Raw genomic sequence first — 27,255 nt, forward strand, 5'->3', positions numbered from 1 at the left:
CGGATTACAACGAAATTTAATATATAGACCAGAGGTTCCCCAACTTTTTTTTCTCATGGACCACTTTTAAAGTTTTCCTATTTTCGGTAGACTCCCTGTTGCTACATTTCTACTGTATTCCCAAAACTCCTAAAAAATATCACCCTAAATTGGGGGTGTTAAGAAGAAGAAAAAAGTAGCACTCTTTTTTTTGTGTGTTCTATTTATTAAAATAATACTTGTGGTTATACAAAATTATAAACATTTATTATTACAAACAATCAACAATTGACAAAAAAATCAACAATGAACTCTGAAATTTAAATCAACAATAAAAAAATAGTCATACTTTTAATGAGACGGATGTACTTGATGAATTGACAGCAAATTATCAATATTTGGCTTCAGTTTTGTAAAAAGTAATCTCAAATCTCCCCGTTCTGTGATGTTCAATCTGCTCCTTTTTTTTTTTTTTTTGTTAACAGGTTGGTAACGGAACTAAAACTTCTTTCGACAAGATATGACGAGGGAGACGCTATCAAAATTTTCTCGCAATTTCTTTGCAAGTCTCAACATGTGGTGTACACTTGTACTATTATCTATTGTTCTATTCAATTCTGTGTTTGAACTGAGTCTCGAATATTTTTGAGTACCTACCTAGTGAATGATTCTACCTGCCTACGTTGATAGGTAAATCCAAGCCAAAATTTGTGTTCTTTATTATGAAAACCAGAAAATTTTTCTTGGACCCCCACTTCCAACTTGTGAACCCCTGTTTTCTTTTCACGTCTACGTGAACCCCCGTGTAATCTCCTATGGACCCCTGGGGGTCCACCTAGACCACTTTGGGAACCTATGATATAGACTATACACGAGATGCGCTCACGCAATTTCGAAAAAAGATTTTAATTCCAAATTGTCCACCAGAGGGCGCTTTTTCAGGAAAAACATTAAATTTAACACAATAAACTACCAAAACCGAGTACAGAAACCATATTAACAGTTATTGACTAGTTTTTGATCACCTTGTCATCGAACCACATGAAGTAAGGAAAAAATAACAATACGCTGTTTGAGAAAAAAAAAAAAGTTTAGTTTTGAGTAACAAGAACAGATTAGGACGAAATTGTGGAAGAGGAGCAGTTATTAATCCTGTTCAGGACGATCTTAGAAAATGTGCTCCATGTGACCACTCTTACTCATCTGCATCCGGTCACCCGTTTGCGTTGTAGGATGATGATGATATATAGGGGAAGTTTGATTATAACCACCCCGTACATAGCACCTTTATTTGGAACCTCACGAATTTTGACAATTTGTTATAAATTACGTACATGTTTACGAGGATAACGAGCATAAAATTCACTCTTGGTTAATAAAATACTTAGCTCGGCATTTTATTTATTTATTTATTTATTTGAAAATTACTTTAAACAGAATTATTGTGAATTTGAGTTTGTTCCTAACACAGCCATTCAGAGGTTTCTTAGGTCAATTACTATTAACAGATGGTGCTGATTGCTATTCGATCAGAGTAATTTATTTAATATCTTGTTGCCCTGCTTTGCTATATTGAATTAAACTATGCTATATTAATACTAATTGCCATATTTTAGGCATGCGCTTAGGAGGTATTTTTTTTAACGGTTCTCTTGCTCATAAATACAGTGACGATGTCAGATCGCATGCATTTTACGTTGTTTGTAATCGTGTATGGATAATTTAATTTCCCCGTAAATAATCTTTCTTTGACAACTGCAGCAAATTTAGTATTCTTTCGCAAAGAAAATATCAGAATATTTGATAATAAACAGGAAGCCCATCTATTTAAAAAATAAACAATCAAATTTTATTCAAAATTATTATACAGTATCCACTGTACCTGCATTTATTTGTTATATATGTAATAAAAAAGTTTTCCAATTCTGATATTCAGAATGTTTTAAAACCCTCGCCTCTAATTACGAGTAAATAATTGATATTAAAAATTTCGGGTAAACGATACTGTTATCTCGCCGTTTGGAACATATTTGTAAATTTAATATTTCAATGAAGGAGATAAAAAAAAGGGAATTGTTATGAATTGTGTTTAAAGTAGTTTTGAATGCTATATTAAAATTAGAGAAATAGCCGTACTGAAATGAAATTTAAATGACTGAGATTTAATTTTTTTTAATTTTAAGATTATGTAATTATAATTTTTGTAGAATATGTTTTGAAGTTATGGCGAACGTGAAATCATTCTATCTCCATTTCACCCCTTTGGTGGGGGGCGTAACAATTTAATAGCTCAATTAATTCTTTGAGGAGCTAAGGGCATATGTGCCAAATTTTATCCGAGTTCATCGAAGGCTGTGAAATTAGGTAAAATTTAAATAGACAAAAGGGGCGTCCATTTTTTTTTATGTATATTGATTGTAAGAAAGAAAAGCGTGAATAATCTCGGATAAATATAATCCACACTTGTTGAGATTCCGAATTATTATTTTATTTTTCCAGTATCTTTTACTTCGTCCCTGTTTTATAAATTTGTTTTAAACATGTAAAAAATTAAAAAAAAAAAAAAAAAAAAAAGGTTTAAGTATTTAAAAAAAAAAACTATTATATTGTAATTGAACTCAAAAACTTAATATACGTGATATGAAAGTTGTATGAATTCTTGAATAATTTAATGATGTTTGCACATCCAAAGAAATTCCTTGGAAGTTTTAGCATGAAACTAATATTTTTTATTTTTAAAGAATAATGTTATCATGTCTGAATTGATATTTAAAAATGATATTAATAATGAGTTAATGAGAATATTATTTGATTTAAAAAAAATTAATATAAAGTTATGAAGGAAAGCCGGAACTACTATATTTGTTCATCTTTATTATAACGTGTATTCAATTGTGTGTAATCTGCACTGAGCTTCTAATGCATCATTCTTTTCTTTTTCATCTGAAATATAAAAGTTGTATTATTTTTCTTTTCTGCACAATAGAGTTTGACAAAAAGCAGGCTCTTATATCCGATGATTCGAGATTTTAGTCCTATTAACCACTTGAAGTGGCGAAAGATCATGGTATAAACAAATGGATATCAATGCAGGCAATGAGAATAATCAGAATAGTCATTCGTGATGTATTCGCAAACGCTACACATTAAAACAGCATCAAAACATTGAGTACTTTCTTTGCATCATCATGGAATTAGCTGAATATAAACTCATATCACAGTAATTTAACTACTAGATATCAGAATGAAATGACACAAATGTTAAAATTAGCGAAAGTTTTTTTTAAACGAAATTTAAATATAGATATTGCCTAACAAATTAATTGTTAAAAAATATTGCGATGAAGATGGTCACTTTAATTTATGTTTATTGTTATAATCTAATCTGAAATGACTCAATATATGCAATAATGAGAATTACATTTTAATGTGCTGTATTAAAAATCTTCATTTTAAAATGTAATAATATTTGCCTCCATAAACAAATTAATCTGCTAAAATTATCATTTGTCTTGCTAAATATTACATTTATGCCATTGTAATATAAAGGAAGTAGTCTATCGCATTTTGGACTAATTAGTAAATCGAATAGTACGGACGAAGTAGTATTTCGTTTCGAAGCGGCCTTTTAAACAGCGTATTAACTCTTTAACTACAGTTTTTCAATGGACTCATTAAAAATGTGAGTGAGACAGGTATTCTTGTTAGTAGCCAAAGAGTTCATTAGAATGTACATTGCTTATATTTTTGAGATTTTGTCTTGAAATATCAAAAAAAAAAAAAAAATATTTAGCAGCTAAAAACATGGCTTTTAGGGATCTCATTTAGATTTTGATAACATAAATACAAACTTTGTTAGCGATTTTTTATGGGTTTTATAATTTTCCCATATGAGTGCCTTTATAAAAGTCCTGTTTTGAAACAGCACGATCGCAATTTTGAAAGAGACCTCCTTCATTCAAATCGTGGGCCAGGGCAGTGCCCAAGTTGATGTATTCTGCAACCATCCATGAAACATCACCAGAAGGATGTTTCATCTCATCGAATTTTACTTGTATCAGACTCGTGCACATAGCTAACGTTAAAAGGAATCAAATTTTGAATAATCTCTAATTAGTAGTCCAAGATTGCTACATCTCTCCAAAGAAAATGTATTAAAAATTAATATGGAAAACAACTTTTCAACCTATTTTTTTTTTTTCACTTAAAAGTTAGCTATTTGTAAGTGTTCTGTAATGCTAATTATTACCAAGGGTAAGCCTAAATAAAATAAATATGTGCACTGTTCTGCCTTGTTCTCTTGAATAGTTGTGAAAAATTGATTATTATTCAGGAATTGTAATTTGAAAGCGTTTTGGTTTTACTGAAATTTATACATCTATAATTATAAATAAAAAAAGTAGGAAATTATGGAAAGAAGCCAAAATACAGCGAAAAACGCCTGAAAATCTGCTATGTGTGTTCCCAAGTTGTTTGGAGTAATAGATTGAAGACATCACCAATGTCGGCTATTTAAACTTGGACAGCGGACTCCTCGGAGAGAGGACTTTTTTAATTGAACGTTTAAGATTATGACGATATATCACCCAAGGAGAAGAAATCGGCCATCGACCACCGGGGGTCTGGTATGGTTGCTCGTGTTAGGAGGTCGTGTTGAGGATTGCGAAGATAGGATAGACAGGCGAAATGATTTGGAGAAGTGTAAATTGAGACCTTTTTAGCTTCGGCATGAACAAAACGAGAGATGACACGTTCACCTTCTACTGAAATGCTTACAGACGGTGAGAGTCCGAAAATTCAAAGGAAATGAGAAACCGGAACTGACTATTTATGCCAACCAGTCAACTAAAGCCAGAAAACTTTTCTTCAGTGATTTGAGTCACAAAGAAAATATAAATTTTGGTATCTCAGCTACTAGGATCTACTTCATTTGTAAATAATATAACTAATAATATAAATAAATATATCATAAAATATATTGGTAGCCTGAATTCAGATTATTTACATATTTTCTGATAAAGTAAGTAAAATTAGATAAACATTTTTGGATAGTGGTAATAAAAATTATTTTGCTGAATAATGACAAAAAAAAAAAATTAATTTTTGAAGCGGATGCACAAAAATATATTTTAGGTAGTATTAAAATGAGGTCTTTGCAATGATAATAAAAAAATAGAGCAAATAACAAGAAAAATCAGAGCTATATATTTTTGTAGCATTAAACAGACCAATAAAGCATTATCTTTTGACAAGGAATAATTAAAAAATATATGTAGTTTTTGAAAAATATTCAACTTTCCTTTTTACAGATGCGATTTTTATGAAACATTCGGCATATTTTCAAAATATTTGAAGCCGATAAATTAAAAAAAAAAAAAAAAAAAAAAACATATTTTAAACAATAACAGGGAAAAAAGTTTACCCTTTTTTTTTTTCTTTTTTTTTTTTCTCCCCCTGCCTTTTAAGGGATCAATTGGTCGTGTTAAATCATAAGATTATGATAGTTCTTACATTTCTCGAAACAATTTCTGATTTAAATATTGTAATTATTAGCACGTTATACATAATATGTACTGATGTATAACATACATGTGTTCTAAAAAGTCCTGAAACATTAGTCCTTTCAAATACATATGTATATTTAAAGAGATTGACACTTCAAATTTCTAGAGTGAGGATATTTTTTTTGTTTAAATGTGATTTGCTGAACCAAACTACTTGCCATGTTTCTTTTTGAATCTAACTACCATTTGTAGGAAAAGAGGGGGGGGGGAGGAAAACCCTATAATTTAGTTGAAAAAAACAAGGAAAAGCAAAAAAAAAAAAAAAAAACCTTATTTAATCTAAATAAATAAAATACAAAGGCAAAGAAGAGAAAAGGTTAAAACGAACAACTTTTAAGTGTAAATAATTTGCCTTTAATAAATGTTAGTGTTTGCATGATTGGATTCATTTTAATAAAAATTCCCCCATTTAGCTTATAGTAATTCTTCTTTTGTTGAATAATAAATACTATCCATGCAATTTTTGTACCAAAATAATAAATTTTTCGTAATATATATTTTGATGAAAGCTAGTACATTAAATGTATTTTTGAATGGTTTATATATGTATTGGAAATTACCTTAAGTATCCATGAAATAAGTCCTAAGAATAATATTTGAAGATTTCTTGTTTCTGTGTTTTCAGAAATTTCTTGCTGGGAGAATTCAAATAATTATATATTATTTGTTTATTGTGGAATTTTTTTAAAAAAAGAAATCATAAATATTTTCCTTTATTTAAAAATATTAAACTTATACAAAAATAAGTAGATAGCGCGCATCAAATTAAAATCGTTTCATTTTTTAATTATTATTGATAATTTTTTGTTATAAATTATGTTCACTCTTTTTTTAAAAAAATTAATATATACAGAAAATGTACTATCAATGAATTCTCTTTAAATCATTCAGAAATGGAAATTAATAAAAAAATTATGATAGCTGAAAAAATGCATTTTTATTTTTTAAGAAAAACTGCATTTGTTTGTGTCTACGTTTCAAAATACGCCCAGAAGTTGGCTATCTTCAAAAAATCAACAACAACAACAAAAATTGTCAATGTCGTGTGAGAATCAAAAACTGTGGTGGAAGTGTGTACAGACAGGAAATGAAAATATGCAAAAATATCTACAAAGAAATGTCATCCTATTGGCACAAGGTCATGGGGGTCCGTGTCGCATCCTTTTCGCCGTGGAAGAAGTGGTATTTACATTTCTTGTAAAAGAATTCCCCCCCCCCCTTCATTATCTTATGATAGCCGGGAAATGCTACCGGGAATGCCGTGTCAGTTAAGTCAGTTAACAAATTGAAACAAATTGGATCTCACTGATCTACTAACCAATTTGAAATAAATAAATCCTAAAAAAATATTTTGAAATTTAAACAAAAGTTCATTTTTATTAGAATGCATTCGAGATTTTTTTTTTTTTTTTTTTTGAGAACAAAAATAATTAAATAAATAAAAATGTCCTTGTACCATTTTTAAAAAAAACTTTGCTTCTGATATTATTGTTGATCCGTTTTTTTTTTTTTTTTTTTTTTTTTTCCCTTGACGTTTCTATTCATGCAGAATTTCCCCTTCGTTTCGTTTGACTCTTTTCATTTTCATTCAGTTCCTTTCTTTCTTTCTTTATTTATAATTTTTAAAAGTAAGTGAAAAAAATTGGTGAACAAATCTACAATATAAAAAATTTGCATTGCCACATAGATTTTTGGCCTCCTAGGTCTCCATTCACGAGGCTACCATTTCCGCCTATGCGGAAAGTCGCCTCAGCTCTAACGGGTTATGAATAAAAACGTTTCGTAAATTCATCTGTTATATTTGGAATTAATGGAGTTTTATGAACACTTGAGCAATTTTTAATGTTAAAAAGTGTAAACTAATACCGATTCGTCTGTATTTTTGCTGCGACATCCATCACTTCAGAGAAGTCAAACTCTTCAGCCGAATATGTAACGCCGCCTGCTAGAGCTAATTATCCAAACGCCCCCTGTGAACACGATGAAACCGAGTTCTGCTGTCAGCTGAATGCACCGTAACTACTGAGGGAAAACGTACTCTAAAGAGGATAAGTAATAATATGTTAAAGCTGGGTGGGTGTCCGTGAAGTTGTAAAACATTTATCATTGTGTAATAATAATTTGAACCGTGCCAGTTTCGCCAGTCCGAACTATGGCAGGCTCATAAGTGGTGGATAATGGAATAGCACTTGTGAAGACTGTTGTGGAAACCTTCCAAACCAAAACCTTGCATAAGCTTTAGAAATCTTATAAAACTTTTATTTTATATTATATTCTCTATAAACTTAGTTTAAAGTTGTTAATGTTATAATCAGAACTCCCTTCCTCTACTTTATATCTTGTAGGGGATATAATAATGTTAAATCTGCCTTATTCAAAATTTTAAAATCAATTATTCAATTCTTAGTAAAGTAAAGTTCTTAGTACTGCTCGCGATGTTGAGTATATTTGTTGCGCAGCTGCATCGCATGAAGAAGTTTCTTGCGTTCTATTCTTCCCCCACCTATAGTATCGCACATAAATAAATAAAAATGTATAGCAGTTGATTTAAAGTGTGACATGTAATTTTTATAAGAATGATGGTTACATATTATGATATATAAAAAATATAGCTGGAAAAATTAAAACATCAAAAGTAAAGAATGCTACGTATATTCTTAATTTATATTTAAGAAACTATATTATTTAACGAAAATATGAAGAAAGTTGTTCTTGTAGACTTTTTAATATCAAGTTAAACGAGAAAAGAAAAGAAGAAAAAACAAAACAATAAAAAAACTTAATCCGATGTTTTGTTACATATATAATGACTAGTGGCATTTTGAACCTTTGGGGAAAACTGGAAGTGGAGAGGCACCGGAGATTATAGAGTATTTTTGTAAAATTGTCTCTCTAGTAGTGGTCTATCAGTGGGGTAAAAATTACCTTCATGCTAATTTTTTCCCTTACAAAATTTTTATAGACTGAACTGTTATTAATTATCTTTTATTGCAATACATTGAAATCAAAGTTTTTCTAAACTTCATGCATTAAATGGATAAAATTAAATCCTTTTATTTCCTGACTACTCTAGTTTATTACTCTGTGTTGCTATTATTACTATTACTACTATTATTTTATATTTTTGTAGCTGAAAATTTGGCTCCTAGAGCTAATGCTGGTGGTGATAAAACAATATTCTTACCTTGTGACGTGATTGTAATGAATGGAAGCTTATCATCTGACGATGTAGGTATTGTGAAGTACCAATGGACAAGAGATCCTGCATCACTTGCAGCTGGAGTAAGAATTTACTTATAATTTGTTCTTATACATATAATGGAGACAAATTTTATCTTTGTTTGCATCAATTTCTTGAGGCTGATTTTAACTGTTTTAATATTATTAAGTGAATTTAGATATTTTCTCTGTTCATTATTAGGCCTCAGTGGCAATAATGATAAGGACTCGGTTGTGAGACTGGAAGATTCTAAGTTAAAAAACCAATTTCAGTAAAAGGTGTATGTGTATGGGTCTGGTGCATGTTAAATCTGATATTGTGGGCCAAACGTCCTCCTTCTAATATGCTAACGATGCTGCAACAACTAGATCGCATAATTAAAAAAATATATTTTTTGTTTCTCTAACCTGACAATAGTATTCAAATGTTGCAGTTAATCGCGATGCAAGATGCACATCCAATTCATTTGGTAAATGTTCAGCATTTTTGAAATTGCTAAAACATTCTCGAGGTGTCGGTTGAAATTCAACTAGAAATAACTTTTAGTTTTATCTTAATCCGGCAATTCTTCCTCAGTTGCGTTAAAAGATTATTGACTGTAACTCATTGCAAATTAATTAGTATCTCGGCTTGTAAATCTTTAGGAACTTTAGTAGTGAATGCTTTTTTTTTTTTTTTTTTTTTTCTAAGGAAGGAAGTAAAAAAAGCAGATGCAATGCCTCGATTTTCTCAGGAGCAGAAATTGTTTGTTTTTGTAGTTTTTATTAAATTTTCAACACTAGAAGAAACATTTGTTCGTTCAACGGGCAGTGATTTATTTACTTTTAATTTTCTAACTCATTCTCGAGTTGGGGCAATTTCAATTTTTCAATCTCGAAGATTACTCATTAACCGCCTTAGTCTTCCAGTTTTCAACGATCGGTTTGACGACGCCATAGACAAGCTCGTGATTCGTTTTGGACACATGAGAATTTTTAATTAATTTCTGTTTAGCATTTTCTAGGACAGTTTTTCTGAGATCTTCGGCAATTGCTTTTATATCACAATTCTTTAAATTATTTTAAATACTAATTTTTAGAAATAATACAAGCTGAGTTATTATAACAATACCTTTAGAATTTGATCTTCCCTGGCTTCGAGCCCCCATGTTTGTGGGTGTGATGGGCTTTAAATAATCAGATAGTCCTCATTAATAATTTAATTGTTTATTTCTGGATTAACAAGATGACTATGAAGATCCCTGTCGATCTAAAAGGATCATTTTCGCATACACCGTAGTGCATTGGGCATTTGAAAAGAAACTCTTCTGCTCAGGAATTCCTGTTGCAAGTTTTCAATGGATAATCTCTCGAACTCCTGTCCATCACTTCTCGGTTGCCGTCTCGTAACAAACTCCTTTTCATTCTGGCTACCTGCTATCCTCAAAAGAGTATAGAGTACCCTGTCGTGGGGTTAAATTACTACATAATGAGTCGTTTTATTTAGTTCGTGTTATTTTAGCGTGTGATTGAAAAATGTTGAAATGAATTCGAAATTATTCTGAAATGAACCTTTTTGTTGTGGCTGGGAGAGGGACATATTTCCAAATCAGATGGCACCATTGGACAATAATAATTAAGACATTTATTTGCAACAATCAAAAATTTAAATTAAAACATAATAACAAATAATGCTGCTACCAGTAGACGAGAAAGAAGCCGTCATTCCTCATTAATCTTTACATTAAATATTTTCTGCTGGAACCCAACATCATTGCCAATAGAAGATACAAATTTATCAGAATCGCTGGTAATGGAAACTGGCAGAATGGTTGATGATCGGCAAATACAAAACATTGGTTCAGATTCTAGAACCACTACACTGTGGCCTTTTTTCTCATTGATTTTATTAAGAATTTGATTTTACTACAGAGGTTGTTTTAAATGCAGTATTTATAATACACATTAGCAAATATTCTTTTATAGTTTGTAATTCTCAGAAGTGATAAAATTTATTTCAAGTTGATAAAATTTCGTTTAAGTTATAATTTCCATGTAGATAATTTTTAATAACCGGAAATGAAAACAATAATAAAAAAGTGAAAAGAAAACACTATATGAAAATGCTTTTGTAACTTTTAAGATACTCCTGTGTTAATTTTCTAAAATGTACTTACATTTTCTTACTAAAATACTTCTATGTTTCAATACTTCTTTTGTAGTCTATTATTGAAAATTCAGATGAGACTTCTGTATTGAAACTTACTGGTCTTGTGTCAGGACGTTATTTGTTCCGCCTTACTGTGTTTGATCTGCAAGGTGCATCTTCTTCTGACACTGCTTCTTTGATTGTTAAGCCACCCAAAGATATTATTGATCAAATTGAAATTGTGGTTAATGCAGATATAAAAAGCTTCACTCAAGAGCAAGAGGTAAATTACTTAAGCATGATTAATTCTGTTCAATCTAGATTTGTTTAAAATTGTTATTTTCTCTGGTAATAGGCTGTCGTACGTTTATGCTTAATTTATTATGTTTTTATGTTCATTAGGATACTCTGCTAAGACAGCTAGAAATTCTTTTACATGAAGCTGAGCCAGTTAAAGTAAATTTAATGAAGTTAGATTCTGATCGCCATACAAGAAGGCAAGTATTTATTACACTTTTTCTTTTTTTAAATCAGTGTTAGGAACAACTGGAAATCTCTAATTGTACTGAATTTTTAAAATAATACAAAACAAAATTCTTTTGGAACATCATATCAAAAGTTTTGACAAGATCTTAAGTTAATTTTCAAAAGCCATAATGGCTTATGATATTTTCTTACTTTTAGATTAAAAGAACAAGAATTTAGACATGATTTCACCTTAGATAATTCATATATGCGGGCTTGGTACGCATTAAATATGTTGTTAGAAATCAAATATCCACATTTGTAATGTATGGGAACATGGAGAATCTGGTCTGATTCAAATTTGCCTTTTTATTTGAAACAATTCAAAACTGCAAAATTTATGCCGTAAACTACAAAAATGCTTTTAATTGCATTATTAAAATTACAATTACAACAAAATTCAATTAAATTCGTACTACACCTCCAAGTAGATTAAGCAATAAGTTTAATTTACTTGAAATCGCTAAAAATATTTAGTGCAAGGCAAGCATGCCTAACAAATAAAATGTTAAACAAAAAAAGCGTGAAACTACTGTGAACATTTTTAGATTTATTTATTTATTTAAATGCTATGTTGTAAGTGTAACTAAATTCACGTAAGATTTGAATTTTGCACCATTTGTGCGATAAAATGTTGCCAACGAATAAAAATGCATAACAGCTTACAGTTTAGGGTTATTAAAAATGGAACGCCACAGAGAGAATAACGTGTTTTCATTGTTGAGCAATATTTAAAAAAATGTTTTGGCAGCTACAGTTAGCAGTTTTCATTTAAAAAAATGGGCGGGTGTCACAAACCATACAATCCGAGATATTTCTGTATGAGTCATTTCCTGGTCATGTAATTTCCCGTTTTGATTATCAGAATTTGCTGTCCAGAACATGCGATTTAACGCCATTGGAACTTCTTTGTTTTCTTTCCTGATTGGCAATTTTGCATAAATATTGCTCAATTTTGTTAATATGGCGTTTACTCTTCTTCATTTAAGGCATGGGTGGTCGTGGACTTGTTGACATAAACCGTAAGAAAACTCCAAGAAAATGACTCAAACGTCGTTAAATCGTATGTTCCGGCTACCAATTCTGATCGCCAAAACGGAAATTACACGACCAGGAAATAACTCGTGCAGTAGTTGTTTACTTGGGCTATATGGCATGTGGCTCCGATTATATTTTATACGAAAACTGCAAACTGTAGAGCCAAACCTTCATTATTTTTAAAATAATGCTCAACTAAGAAACCAGGTTATTCCTTCGTGTATCATTCCATTTTCAGTAATCCTAAACTGGCAGCTATTACATGGACTTTTTGTTTTTGTTGTTGTGAATACTTGCCGCACAAATGACGCAAAATTCTTGCATGAATTTTGAGGCACCTAATTTTAAGTTATAAAGTTGTATGATTTAAAATCTATTATTCGTAGAAAAAGTTAATTTTCTACACACACTTGCAGTAGTCGGGTGGCATTATTCTATTGTCATCTTATGGTTTTAAATGTTCAGCTTTTTCATTAAAATCGTGAACGAATAAAAATGAAATTTATTTCTTAAACTGTAATGAGTTAAAAGGTTGTAAAACTTATTATTATTTGTTTACTCGTTATTTTAATGCTTTTTTTTTGTTGTTGTTTTCAGGGTAGTTCTAGTATTTACTGTTGAAAGAACTTCAAGTTTGAATGGAGGTCTTATACCTGGTGTAGATGTTCTCTCTCGCCTGAAGAAAAAACTTCGCACTGACAGTTCGTTGTTAGATGTGCAAGTTCTTTCTGTTGATACAGTTGGTATGAACTTTTATTAATCCATAGAGATCTTCCCTGTCCTAATTTTAAAATGTATTGTTATTATTATTTTCTTTTTTATAATTAATACGTTTTTGTGTCTTACAAAGTCAAGCAAATTAATTTTTTTTTCCATTTCTATTTAAGTTTGTCAGAATAAATGCTCTGGACATGGTATTTGTGACCCTTATACAAAACATTGTGTCTGTGAAGCCTTTTGGATGCAAGATATTTTTCGATACAACTTTGGCGATAAAGAGAGCAATTGCGGTAAGTTGCATAATAAGGTTTTACGATTTTGTTTATTTATAGTAAAAAATGCTAATGGTAATTCCACTTAACGCATTTAACATTGGGGAAATTTATGATATTATTTATTTGATTTAGTTTTGGTAGAATTTGATATTGGTAAAAAGCATTGCATTTTCATTTATATATATCGCATTCATGCATACATACTTTCTTTTTAACTTGCGAATAGTTTATAGATAGAAAACTTTTCATTTAAATTATAATAATCTAAGTAACGATGCGATTTGATTTTTAGATGATCGAAATTATTTGTTTGAAATCGCCTAATAAAGTTTTTTCCCCCTAAGTTAGTTCAAAGCAAAAACTGAAAAGTATTTTAAAATTATTCACTGGTAATGTTAAGATTATCTGCGTTTTATTAATATAGTCGTATTATTTGTACTCGCAGAATCCACTCACTTTTATATTGATCATTATATTTTGTTTAACCTTTTGAAAAATTATTTTTGTTTCCATTTTTGTGAGTAATCTATAGGCTACGTTTACATTATCACGCATGAAATGATTAATCTTCCATTTATTGCCTTGTAACTTTCGTGTCAAATACATTAATTACAGATGTAAATTCGCAGAAGAAAAAAATGAGCCACCCAGCAGTGTTCTGCTATCAATCATCGTGTATGAAAATTAAAAATGTTATTTTAAAGCTAATAACGTGTACTAAAAGATGGTATGTCCAAAATGTTTGCAGGGTATTGTCAACATATTTATAACTGTACACACTTTGAAATTTTCTATGACAATTTTTGATGTCATGGGTAGATTTCTCGTGGAAAAATTATCCAAAGTACAAATTTTGATACATATATCATGATTATGTAGGGAGATATTTGACATTTTCTGTTCAAGAGCCATTTCCACATTTAGATGTGTAAGATTTAGATATTCTCTTTACGTCTTTAATAGTATTTTTATGACATTCAAGTCATCTGTAAAGTTACAATCTATATTTTAAAATCAAGTGCTGATTCATGATTGACAAAATATTTGCAGTGAAACTCTCTGGAAGAAGTTTGATTTTTTCCGCAAAGAAATATTTAAGAGCATTGAGAGTTGTCTCTGAACCTGAGTGACGCTGAAAGTATCAAAGTGGAAAATTTTATTGTAGGAATAAAAGAAATGGTATTAAATATGTTTTATTATTTAACTTTTAGGTTGCAAGAACCAAACTCTGAAATATTCCTCTAACTAATGGGCCTCAATGAGAAAAACTCAAAAATGCCTTTCCCTTCTTTTAACTGCGTTTGTTGAAAATGACCCTTTCGATTTCGACCACCCATAACGTTAATAGGTTATCTCTCCCCACCTTTGTAAACAGGTTTCTCTTTTGCGGTTTTGTCTTTGTCAGGGTCTTAGATATGGCTTTGTATCACAGGTTTGTTCCTTTGTTTCACAATGGTTTCATTTTCTCCTTAAATTAATAATTCATTATTTTTGCAGGGGACACAAAATCAAATTAAATATCACGATATTGAATTAATTAAATGAAATTTTCTGCTGTTTAGTTATTTGACTAATTTAACAAGGCATCACCAATTTTATAAACATTTATTTATAAAGATAATACAAACAGAAACTTCCACTGCGATTATTTTGTAATGTGGAATATAATTGATATTTATAAAATGTCAAAATTATTGCTGAAACTATAAATTTTATTTCTTTTAATACTTCAACATTACAGTGTGAACTTCATCTTATTTCTGTATTTCTAACAAATAATTTTTTTTAAACGAGGTACGATTTATATATAATATTTTAAGACTAATTGTTTGTATTTTCTATTTAAAAATACTCGCTTCTTTCCTTGTATATCTCATAGGTTACACTATTTTTTTTTTTTTATTATTCCACAGACTAAAAGCATAGTTGAATATTTAAATATTAAGATACTGTGTACAAAATCGATTTTAGTTTTTATTTAATGTTGTAGTTCGCAACTTTTGTCATATAAATAAATAGCTTTCTCAATATGTTTTTAATACTTCGTATGCACGTTGAATTTTTTATTTTTTTTAATGAAAATTACATTTATTTAAAAATGCATCGCTTCTTTGGAAAATACATTTAGAATTTAGCATACTCGGCAATTGAATTTTTAAAAAAAAAAAACATTTTCTAAAAGTTTTCTAAAATGCAAAAAAAAAAAAAAAAAAGGTGGGGGGCTTTTCAGTAAAGTAAAATTGTATATAGATTATTTATAATTTTTAGGATATTAATTAGGGTATTTTGTCTATAAATTACTCCTTTTCAACATAATATAATAGTTGTGACCATATTAAATTGCTTTGTTTCTGAAAAGCTTTCAGATTTTTTACTAAAAACATCATTATAAAGATTCAACCAGCATTTTCGATACAGTTAAGCATTCACTATTAAAGATTAGTATTAGGATGGGAAAAGTGTTGTCATAAAATTATGGAATGAGTTTAAAAAAAAAAAAAAGCAATTCGATTCCGTCTAAGATAATTCATGAATGAAATTATGCTTACTCATTTCTTACATCGTAAGATTGTTTTAAAAAAAACAATTTAAACTTCTGCTGCATTAGCGCCAACATTGACTTTAAACTTATGCCGGTGGAAATCTCCCGACCCTATGGGGTACCACACAATAGGGAAATGATTTTATGGGGCAAGTAGAGTATTGCTGGAAAGTTTACTCGGGAGAAGGAAATCTTAACTCGTCATTGTTGCAGCAGTTTGCCCGTAAGCAAAAGGTTAAAAGAAATATTAATTTTTATGTTGAAATTAATATCTTACCTATAGAAGAGGCACAAATTCAGTGATATATATATATATACAGGGTGGTCAAAAAAAAACTTCCCCTATATATGAAACCCTAGCGGCCTATCCGCTCAACCAATCGAACCAAAATTTCAGACATGGTTGTTTGAAGGTATGCGCTGGAGATTGTGATGATTCTAAACAACGCAGAACTCACGGTTACGGTTACAGTGAGAGAATTTTGAAATTTTCGAATGGCAACACCCACTTTTTCCTTGCGCAAATTGATCAGCCTATTGAAAAACCACAAATGGCGTAGGAACGATTAGCGTTTGACGAAAATTGCCGCCGTAAAGCATATGCAAAAAAGAGCATTATAAAGGACTACTGACAACACAGAGAGGAAAGAGAAAAAAGTTTTTATTGGAATGGAAAGTTATAATTACAGGTTTTCAACGTGTTCATCTTCGCAGGCGACAACGCATTGCATTCAGGAGATTGTGGACAACAATGCTGAACGTAACATGCAAGGAGGAATTTGCATAACTTCACGTGTTATTGCATCTTGCAATTCTGACTCATCTCGTGGACCAGGCGTGTACACCTTAGATTTCAGATAACCCCAGAACCAGAAATCTATAGGAGTGAGTCGGGGGATCGCGGTGGCCACGAAACTGCAAAGTTACTAGAGATGACTATCACCAAAGTGTTGTTGCAGCACTGGTCCAACACATTGGGCGACGTGTGGAGGAGCCCCATCTTGCAACCATACAATGTCCCTAATGACATTTCGTTGCTGCAATTCAGGAATAACGGAATTCTGCAACTGTGTCAGAATTGCAAGATGCGATAACACGTGAAGTTATGCAGATTCCTCCTTTCATGTTACGTTCGGCATTGTTGTCCACAATCTCCCGAATGCAATGCGTTGTCGCCTGCGAAGATGAACGCGTTCAAAACCTGTAATTATAACTTCCCATTCCAATAAAAACTTTTTTTTTCTCTTTCCTCTCTGTGTTGTCAGTAGTCCTTTATAATGCTCTTCTTTGCATATGCTTTACGGCGGCAATTTTCGTCACACGTTAATCGTTCCAACGCCATTTGTGGTTTTTCAATACACTGATCAATTTCCGCAAGGAAAAAGTGGGTGTTGCCATTCGAAAATTTTAAAATTCTCTCACTGTAACCGTAACCGTTCACTTTTTAAAAATGAATATGATGAAATGACAAAAACATAATTTCATGTCCTAAGTATTTGCAAAGCAATTTATGGTGACTAGTGCCGAAGAAAATCAAATTATGCCTCAGTCACCACTTAATCCGTTACACCACTATAATTTAATTCTAGTTTTAGTATTTCTGCTTCGGAGGTTCACTCCTGTGAAGATCTGCTATATGCATAGAAGTCAAAACCCGTCCTGTGGATGGGTTGTGAAAGTTTGTTGCATTAGATACTGTTAACATCTGCGATCAGTTCAAAGCTTTAAAATCGGCCATGAAATAATTTTCATGTATTTTCTAGATAAGCATTTAATCTTTCTGTTTTGATTAGTTACTGAAAGAGCGGATTTTAATAATAAAAATTCACCATTTTTTTTCCAAATAGTATTTGTGTTATTCTATAAAATGTTTCACAGGGGCGCACTTTCTTTTGATGTGACTGGTTTCACTACCCCGAGATATTCCTGTGTCTGGCATTTTTTCAATGATCTTCCTCTCCATCTGATTTTGGTTTTTGTCTTCCCTTCCCTCTAAGGAGCTATCCCTGAGAAGCTGTTATCGCTCTGTTTGTTTCCCGCCTCTCATGGAGAGCAAATACTCCTACATATTGGCCGTGTTCGGCGACTGTTTAGACGTTCGGTGCATTTTGGATCCTGGTGTATCTATCGGCCGGTATCGGCCAAGCTGGTCTGTCCAAGGGGATCAAGCGAAAGTTGTCAACCTCTGGGGAGGGGCTAACATTAAAGGTGTTCAACGCTCTTGGAAGTGGCCCTTGGCGTGCAAGTCTCGACTAGAACTAAGCTGAATGTAGATCCTGGGTAATCGCAATGTAGATAATTGTCTTCCCTTGTTAGGTCGGTGGTGGGTGGTGCCGTCGGGGACGATACCTTGCCCTTCTAGGGTAGTTTTTTTTTTAAATACACATTCGGATCCGATTGCTAATATTTATTCACTTTCTCAATATGTTCGATTTTTAATCTTCTGACTTAGTTAATCAGTTATCAAAATTTTCACCATTTGTTGTTAAAAAAATTCTTAATTGTTTTAGTCCTAATACTGTAGAAAGATTACTATCTGATGGCTTATTGAAACTTCATCATCTATTCAAATTTCTATTCAAATGTGTCTTTCTATGTGAGCATAGAAATCTACAGATCATCCGCTGAGTGTAACAGTTTATAGAGGTTTTAATTTCTGTCGAAATGTTATCTCAGAAAAGGAACTGCCAGGCCCCTCTGAGACTGAAATCATGAAAGGTCTTTCTTCACCAAATGCCATAGCTGTCCGACTGATAAAGGTCAAAAGACATGAATAATTCCAACTAAGCACATGATTCTTACCTATAACACCACAACACTTAAAATTACCATACATTTCTTTTTCCGTAAAGCCCTATATTCCAAACCCTCTCTGCTGTTTTGCTAGAGATTTGGCCACTCAAAAACTGTCTATCGTGGTAAACTTACATGTTTCAAGTGCTCAACAATCCATCATTCTATTAATGAATGCAATACTAGCCCAAAATGTAGAACATACTGCTGATTCAAAGCTCTGTCAACAATTCAAAATAGAAAAGAAAAAAAGTCAAGAAATGCGAGTAAGAAAAATATCTTCTATAATGAAACTAAAAAATTAATTCCAAACTAGAATTCACAAAATTCTGTTACTTATGCTTAAGCTGTCAAAACTTGTTCTTCCTAAACTACACAATCGGACAATAATATAACTAAAATTCATTGTCCTTCCTGTTATACATGTAAGTCTTTTGCACCTGCTAAACCTCGTAGCAAACTCATGTATCTTCTTCACATTTTTTAGAGAAAACACAATCTTCCAATTTTACAGTTATAGAAGAAGATTATTGTGTAAGTTAGATTTTAAACAGTCAGATAATGCGAAATTAGTGAAATACCGCATAAATGGAAACACGCCAGAGTCAAAAGCTACTAAACGAGCCAGAATTTTTGCAGACAAAATAAATGAAAATATATCCTCACTTACACAATAATCTTTGAAAAATGAGGATTTCTTGAAAGAGTGACAGTGATTCACCATTAATGGTTTACCCTTCTGATGAAGATGTTATTTCCGACATATGTACGAATGATTTAGAAAATCCTCCACCTCTTTCAAACTCTTCGTTAAGTATTTTTTTTTCCCTGCTGCTTATCCCCCCCCCTTCTTTTTTAATCAGTGGTTTCCTTGGTTTTGTGGCATTACCGCAGCAATAAGAAGAAAAAAATTCTATCTCAAAGGTATTATATATAATTACAAATCTGTAACTGGAAACTCATCTCAAAAATGGAAATAACATAAAAATTAAACATTTCAATTGAAAACAATAACAGAGCTTCAAGTGGGATTTTATTGCTTGTGGCAAATAACGCTCTTTATATCCCTTTAAGATTGAACCCACAGTTACAAGCTATTATGCAATTAAAATAATTTATAACTGTTTGCAGTTTATACTTGCATCCGAATCAATCAAAAGACCGAATACAGTTAAATTATTTGAGTTTTCAATTACCTGTACCTTTCTTTTTTCTTGGTGACCTCAGGTGCAGTCCTCAGTGGAGAATCCTAATTCCAATTTCCGTGGTTTGTAAATAGGACAGCATCTTACAGATCACAACATTTGCTTTTTGCATTCCAATCAACCGACCTATTTTCATCAGCTTACAAAAACATTTCATATATTAGATCTTCCTATTTGTTCTCTATCCATTTTGCTTTAACAGTAGAAAGATAACCTACATAACATGTGATCATCACGTATTATTTCTTACCGACAATAGAATCTGGTACCCTACATAATCCTAAGTACTACGCAAGTATATGTTCACTGACACAGATTGAATCAAATTTGCTTCATTAACAAATTTTATCTCTGATGTTATATAATAATATTGATAATCACAAGTTATCCAAATAATTATTGATGCTGCTAATTATTCCAATCCTTTTTCAAAGAGCTTAAAACGGAAACAAAACAATGGAACTTGGTGATACGATGAATGCCAACAAGCACAGGACAGACCGGGAATAAATTCCGCATATGCCCCGTGACTGTAAACTTAATAGCTTATTAAAGAATTATAGTAGAATTTCGGTGAATAGAGCGGCATACCAGAAGAAGATCTTGGAGGAAGTTTATCTCCAGTATAACTTCATCCATAACTAGCCATAAAATGTGCAACAAAGTTAAAAAGGCTTTTGGTACTCGCACATCCAATTACATCTCTGCTCAATTTGTCACTGGCCAAATTATATCATCAATCTTAAAAATTGGTAATGCAATAGCTTCAATCTTTGCAAATGCCTTCATCAGTCTAAAATATAGTCGTAAATTTTTAATTATTTTTCTGACTTCTCTTACAATAGCAATTTTACTTTCCAAGAACTTCAGTTTTAGTTATCCAATGTTAATAAATCATTCCCGACTCTGATAATATAAATTATATCATGCTACAACACCTCACAATAGAATCTCAACATGATTTACTAAATTCGTATAACAAAATTTGGAATTAGCACTATTTTCCGATCTCTTGGCAACAATCCATAATTATACCACTCCTGAAACTTGCCAGAGATCCCACGAACCCTTCAAACTACCGCCCTATCACTTTAATAAGCTTTGTATGCAAAATAATAAATGAAATGATAATTATAGACTTGTTTACTTTTTGGAGATTAACAGCCCTTTTCAAAGTATGTTTCGGAAGGGTCGCTTTAGATAGTAGTCTGTCCTTGGAAACTGATAATAGACTGGTACATATGATTGAAGTATTTTTCGACATAGAGAAAGCCTATGACTGCTGTTGGAGATTTGGCATATTGAAAGACTTACATGATTTTAATTTGCTCCCTCATATAAAATTAAAGAAAAAAATCCTTAAATATTTTAAAGGTTTTATCCCCTACGGCTTGGAGCAGGGGGGGGGGGGGAGATAGACCTTCAATGCTAAATGTGTATTGAGTTACAATTGTTTCCAAACTTCACTATGGTTGCTCTGTTTATGTCTCTGGTAGGCAACATATTCTCAAAGTTGAACGTAATTCATCATACAGTTTTAGATTTTGTTCGGGGGCGTTTAGAATACCTCAGTTAAAAGTCAATTTGTGGAATGTTTTGAACCTTCTCTTTACTTAAAGAGAGGAATGTTATGAATAAACAATTATATTATAATTAAATCAAATGTGCACCACCCTTTCCATAATTTTAAACTTAGTCAATTTCTTAGTCGATTAGAAGAAGCTAGAAAATCCTCGTTTCCAGTATTTTTCTCAATAATTGGTAACACTCTTAACCTTTAATATATACAACCAGCTCTACAACCTATGAATAATTAGTCTCCTTGAAAAATTTCGAATAAGCATATCTTAAATCCTTTTACAAACTTTAAGAAATTTTCAATGGACACAGAGTTCGATATCATATATTTGATTCCATTTACACAGATGGATCTCAATCGGCTGATAAAGTTTCCTTGCAATTGCTTTTCCGAACAAGATAATTTCTTTTAGGCTTCATCTATCCTGTTCCATTTTTACTGCAGAAATCATTATTATCTGGTGTTCTTTGGAGCACATTTCACCGAGCGATAAAAATATTTTCATTATTTTTACAGATTTCCTAAGCATTTTAAATGTTTTTCAATCATCTCATGATCATAGTCATCCTCTTGTTTTTAAGATTTTAGATCTTTTAGAAAAACTGGCTTCTCGGAGTTTTATAATACTTTTTGGTTGGTACCTTCCCTTATTGGAATAACTGGTAATGTGCAGGCTGATGAGACTGCAAAATAATCACACATCTCCACTACAACTGCTATTTAATGAAGTTTGTTAAACTACTGCTTTATTCTAAGTGGCTGGAGCAATGGAACTTGAATATTGGAAACAAACTCCTCACATTCAAGCCTTCTGCACAATGTTGGCCTACTCTAACTAGAAGCTGTTTCTTTTAAATATACTATGCATAGGGTGTACTAGACTTATCACCATTTTCTGTTGCAGGAGTAAGCACCAATCTGCCCACAATGTAATTGTGTTTTATCTCTCTCCCTTATATTGTCAGAACGCTCGAATTTTATTTCCCATCGTTTATAATATTTCAAATCAGCTAAAATATTTATTACCTGAATTATTTGTGAAAACTCTTCATTTTCACCTTTCGAAATTTTGAAATCCATCTGCCTCTCTTTAATTTAAACATTATTCGATATTCATTGAAAAAATTATCATTAGTAACGGTACTATTATAAAATTTCATTTGTACTTTTTTTAGTTTATCTGGCCCAGTATAGTCAATGGAATATATTTGCGACCCCCAACCCCAGCCCCCCTGTTCTATAGAAAGCATTCCATTGCGTGGAAATATCCACGGCAAGTACCCGTGATTGTTCAAACACAGATCTTGCAATTTTCTAAATTAATCTTGCTGTTCCATGTTGAAGCTCCTGTTTCCAGGTTGTTGTCCACTCCTAGAAGCAATGGTCTACCATAAATCTTTTAATATACCAGGAAAGTTTATAAGTTATTTAAAGCAGTTTAATGCGTTTAGTGATTTCCGTTATACTTTAAATCTTATTTTAAATTTTATTTTTGCTAATCTCGTATATTACTGGAAAGGTTATAAAGCGATCCATGATAGAGAGTTTTTACTTACAGCATTTTTACATATTTTGTTTGAAGCTCAATGATGAATTTGAAAGTTTATTTGTTGGATATAATTGCAGAATACTCGTTAACAACTACTAACTGCTACCCAATGGATGTTTTTTTTTCTTTCGGTTATGTGTAATTTTTTATTATTATGTAATTCCTTAATCGCATGTAATTCCTTAATTAGAATAAATGATATTTCTTCAAATGATCGTGGGAACACGCGCACGCAAATTAAGAATAACATCCTCAATGTTAAAAACAACACTAATGTTTCTCCATCTTCTTCCATTATACATTTTTTCTTAACTCTTTTAATTCAAACTTCTTTTAGCTCGTCCAGTAATGAATGAAATACTTTCCCGGCCTGGAAATCTCTTAAACCCATGTAAAGAAAAAACTTTAAAATAATTCCGATGTCTAAAAAGTCGTGGTATTCTATTTTTCTTACCCTATTCTCAGTTATCAGCAGATTAGTGAGACCATTAAACCACAAGAGATTTTTGATCGCCAAAAGTTGATTCCTATTGAGCCATTTGTTAACAGATGGCAGAATAATTAGGAATATTAAAAATAGGCCTATTTTTTTAAAGTTCACATCTGGAAGAATCTTCCTATTGCAATATAATACCTAATCAATGACTGTAAAAGGAAAGAAAACGATTCAGTAATATATGAACGATATTGTCCCTGAATATTTATACATTATAAAATTAGATACTAAGAAAATTGTATGAGACTAAGAAAATTGTATGAGAATGTATATTCTCTTGAATCAAATTATCTTAATACTAATTTTATTTATTTGTAAGTTTTTATCATTTTTCAATTGGTTAGGCTATAGAAATATATTCTCTATAAGTGCACGATATATTTTTTCATGTAAGGAATTGCCTCCATATTTTGATTTACTCGAAACCCATTTTTTGAAATAGCAACACCCGATTTCGAATAAATATCTGAATTATCCTGTTAAAAATAGCTCAAGTACGTATAACATTTTGTAATTCTGAGTAAACAGTTCATGAGTTATAAGCAAGTGAAAATTTAAATTCCTAATATCAAATGAGATTTCGTGTTTTTGTTTTTTGAGCATAGTTCAAGATATAAAAAATATTCGATAACAATTCTTAATTAATATTAAAATGCTCAGTTAGCAAAACTAAAATTACTTATTTTTAAAAAGTGGAAACTATATTTTTAACTAATTTTTAAATTCACAATTTAAGCAGTTTTGAATAGAAACCCATAAAACGTTTATATGAAGATGCCAATCGAAGATGTAAGACCTAAGACATCGCTATTTCAAATTTTATCCATTTAAGTTATATAGCAATAAAAAAACTTTCAAAATAGCATGATTTTCGCGGTGTTTTTTTTTATGGGACATTTCAGCTTTGTAAAAGGATTCTCTGGCAGGAATTAAAAAAAAACTTTTAAAATGAATCAGAAAACAAAACATGTCTTTCACCGTTGCTTTAGACTGAGAGTTTTCTTAAATGCTAAGATAAGGGGAAAAACGGATGCATGGAACAGATTTTCTTCTCTAATTACATTTCAAGTGAAGTTTTATTTCGGACATTCGGGAGCTAATTACAGGGAAAGAAACGATTCTTTAATTAGTGAAAAAATCACAGAAACGAACATCTGTACTAAATACAAAATATATATAATAGCGTGAAATATATGAATAAATAAATAAATTATTGAATTAAATATAAAAGCAACTGCTTGTGCGTTGATAATACAGTGTCACTAGACTTTCACAACATATCATTTTTTAATTAATACACTTTCTGGTAAAAAGATATTGAATATTTAAAATATTCTTAAAAATGTTTCAAAGTATTCACCGCTGAAATGAAAATTTGAGTAAAGGAAAATATTAATATCTGCAATTCCTTGTTCTTGTATATCTGATTGTTTTGAACCGTTTTCTCTAAAATTTTATATCTGGGATTTCTCTATACAAAATCACATAAAAGACGAAAAATTAGGGTTTTAATTGAATAATTTAGAGATTGTGCAAAAATAAAAAAAATGGATAGTTCTTTATGCGAATTTACATATAATTTTTGAAGAGAAGATTCTTTCAAATCGAATGCAGTTTACCTTGAATTTAAGTTTTATAATTTGTTGTCATTCAAAATAAGGAATAAGCAATAACATTAGCGTATAGAAGGGGGAAAAAATATAGATAGAAATGCTGTTGGAATTCACTTTTTTCTCTGATATAGTATTTGTCCGAATTCATGTAATTTTTGAGAAATTAGATTTATTTGTTGCAAAAAAAAAAAAAAAATTAATGTACATAAATAATATAGCCTTTTATGTTTTATAATGTTTCACTCCTGATTTTGTGTAATCCTTAGATATATTTTCTTTAATGTGCGTCTGCAACAATAAACCAGTCATGATCAATTACAAAACTGTTTTTTAATCACTATATACTTGAACTGTTGTTGCATTTAACTGACGTTATACTATCATTTTGAATAATAAAATCAAATTTAGTAAAAAGTTCCTTACTTTAAGGTATAAACAAAATGTGTATGTAACACATTTAGTCAAACTAATCTTTTAAATAAGTTATTCAAATGTGTAAAACTGTGATCTTCTTTTTTACAATACTGATCGCACTAATAGTTCTTTCACTTTTGCCAGAAATAGAATTTTGAATGTTAATTTTTAATAATATTTTCGATGACAACCTTTAAAATGGATTATATGTAATTTTAATAATTTACAATTGTTATTTACTTAATAGTTTTGATGTGAATATAATTGATTTCGTATTCTTTTAGACTGGAGCATTCTGTATGTTATTATTGTGTCATTTACCATTGTGGTGGCATTAGCTGGAGTACTATGGAGTATAGCTTGCTGTTTTTCAAGGTATTGTTACTGATTGAACTGGAACAGAAAATTAGTAGTAGTTTTACTTTTTACGAAACCAACTACAAAAAAGAAATGTTTAAATTTAGAACAATTCTAAATATTGCTTGAATGAAGCTTAATTGATACGCTGCTCTTTGGATTTAACATTTAACACTCGGAAAAGTAATCCGTAAAAGTATTCTCCTAATACAAGGGCTTGTTTATTGTTCCGAAAAATAAATATGTATAATTGTTTTAAGTTGAATTTCCCTGAAAAATAAATAAATAAAACGTCAAAATGTGAATGGTGAGCGAGAGGCACCATCCGAGTGCAAAGGGTTAATTGAATTTGCAGCAGTAGTCTTTATATAATTAACGTAATTCTAAATTGTAAATAATTAACGTAATTTTCTTTTTAAATTATTTCATGCTTATATTAATAAATATCTGGTGGCATAGAATTTGCTCTGTTGCATTTTAATACTCAATTTCAGAAGTAAAGTTTTATCTTAAAAAAATATTGTTATTGGTTGTAGAGCTGCTATGAAGAATCTTGTATGCTGCAATGTAATTATTGTGGCTAAATAGTTTCCTTACAAAATTTATAATAAAATAACATGATGTTGATACTTAGCTTTAAATTAAAAACTTATCTTTCAATAAATAGAATGAATAACAAATCATTAATTTCTTTAAAGACGCCTCAACATGGTTAACAAAGAGATTAATGTTTTGAGAATTAAAATTTGACGCCGGCGTCTATTTTCACTTTTTTCTAATTAAAAAATAACAATAATTTTAGAGTTTTAAATAAAATCATAACTTCAATTTCCTTAACTAAAACAGAATTGCATTTTAACAATTGTGTGTTAATTTTTTAAACTATACACTGCACTATTATCTTGTATGTATAATGACATTCATAACTATTTACTTCATTTTCAATTTTTTAAACGTTTAGTTAGTTTAAATAGTTTTAATAATGCTTTCAGAATGAGATTTAGTAAGCCGAAAAAGCGCCATCGATATACTTTGTTGGATGATTTTAATGAAAGAGAAAGAGAAAGAGAAAAGTTTTTCCCTCATAGTAAGTAAAACATTTATTTGAATATCTCTTTAAATGCATTGACTTATCAACAGGGACGTGGCTGTCATCTTATTTTTTAAGATGGGCGGAGAAAGGGAGATAATAAAAAAAAAAGAAAAGAAAAAAAAACCTTTTGAGTGGAATGTTAAAAAAAAATAAAAAAATATTATGT

General features: G+C 30.7%; 1 protein-coding gene across 3 annotated transcripts in view; it reads left to right on the top strand.

Annotated features, from left to right (window-relative positions):
- The window catches only part of LOC129960131 (dyslexia-associated protein KIAA0319-like protein), a 100,405-nt gene that overhangs the window by 64,653 nt on the left and 8,497 nt on the right, over positions 1-27,255 (top strand). For all 3 annotated transcript variants that reach the window (XM_056073288.1, XM_056073287.1, XM_056073289.1), the window contains exons 15-21: positions 8,674-8,825; positions 10,964-11,173; positions 11,293-11,387; positions 13,051-13,196; positions 13,341-13,463; positions 25,924-26,014; positions 26,989-27,083. In XM_056073288.1, the coding sequence (XP_055929263.1) occupies positions 8,674-8,825; positions 10,964-11,173; positions 11,293-11,387; positions 13,051-13,196; positions 13,341-13,463; positions 25,924-26,014; positions 26,989-27,083 (912 nt within the window). The remainder of the gene's footprint in view (positions 1-8,673; positions 8,826-10,963; positions 11,174-11,292; positions 11,388-13,050; positions 13,197-13,340; positions 13,464-25,923; positions 26,015-26,988; positions 27,084-27,255) is intronic.

Source organism: Argiope bruennichi, chromosome X2 (assembly GCF_947563725.1).
Source record: "Argiope bruennichi chromosome X2, qqArgBrue1.1, whole genome shotgun sequence".
NCBI classification, from domain to species: Eukaryota; Metazoa; Arthropoda; class Arachnida; order Araneae; family Araneidae; genus Argiope; species Argiope bruennichi.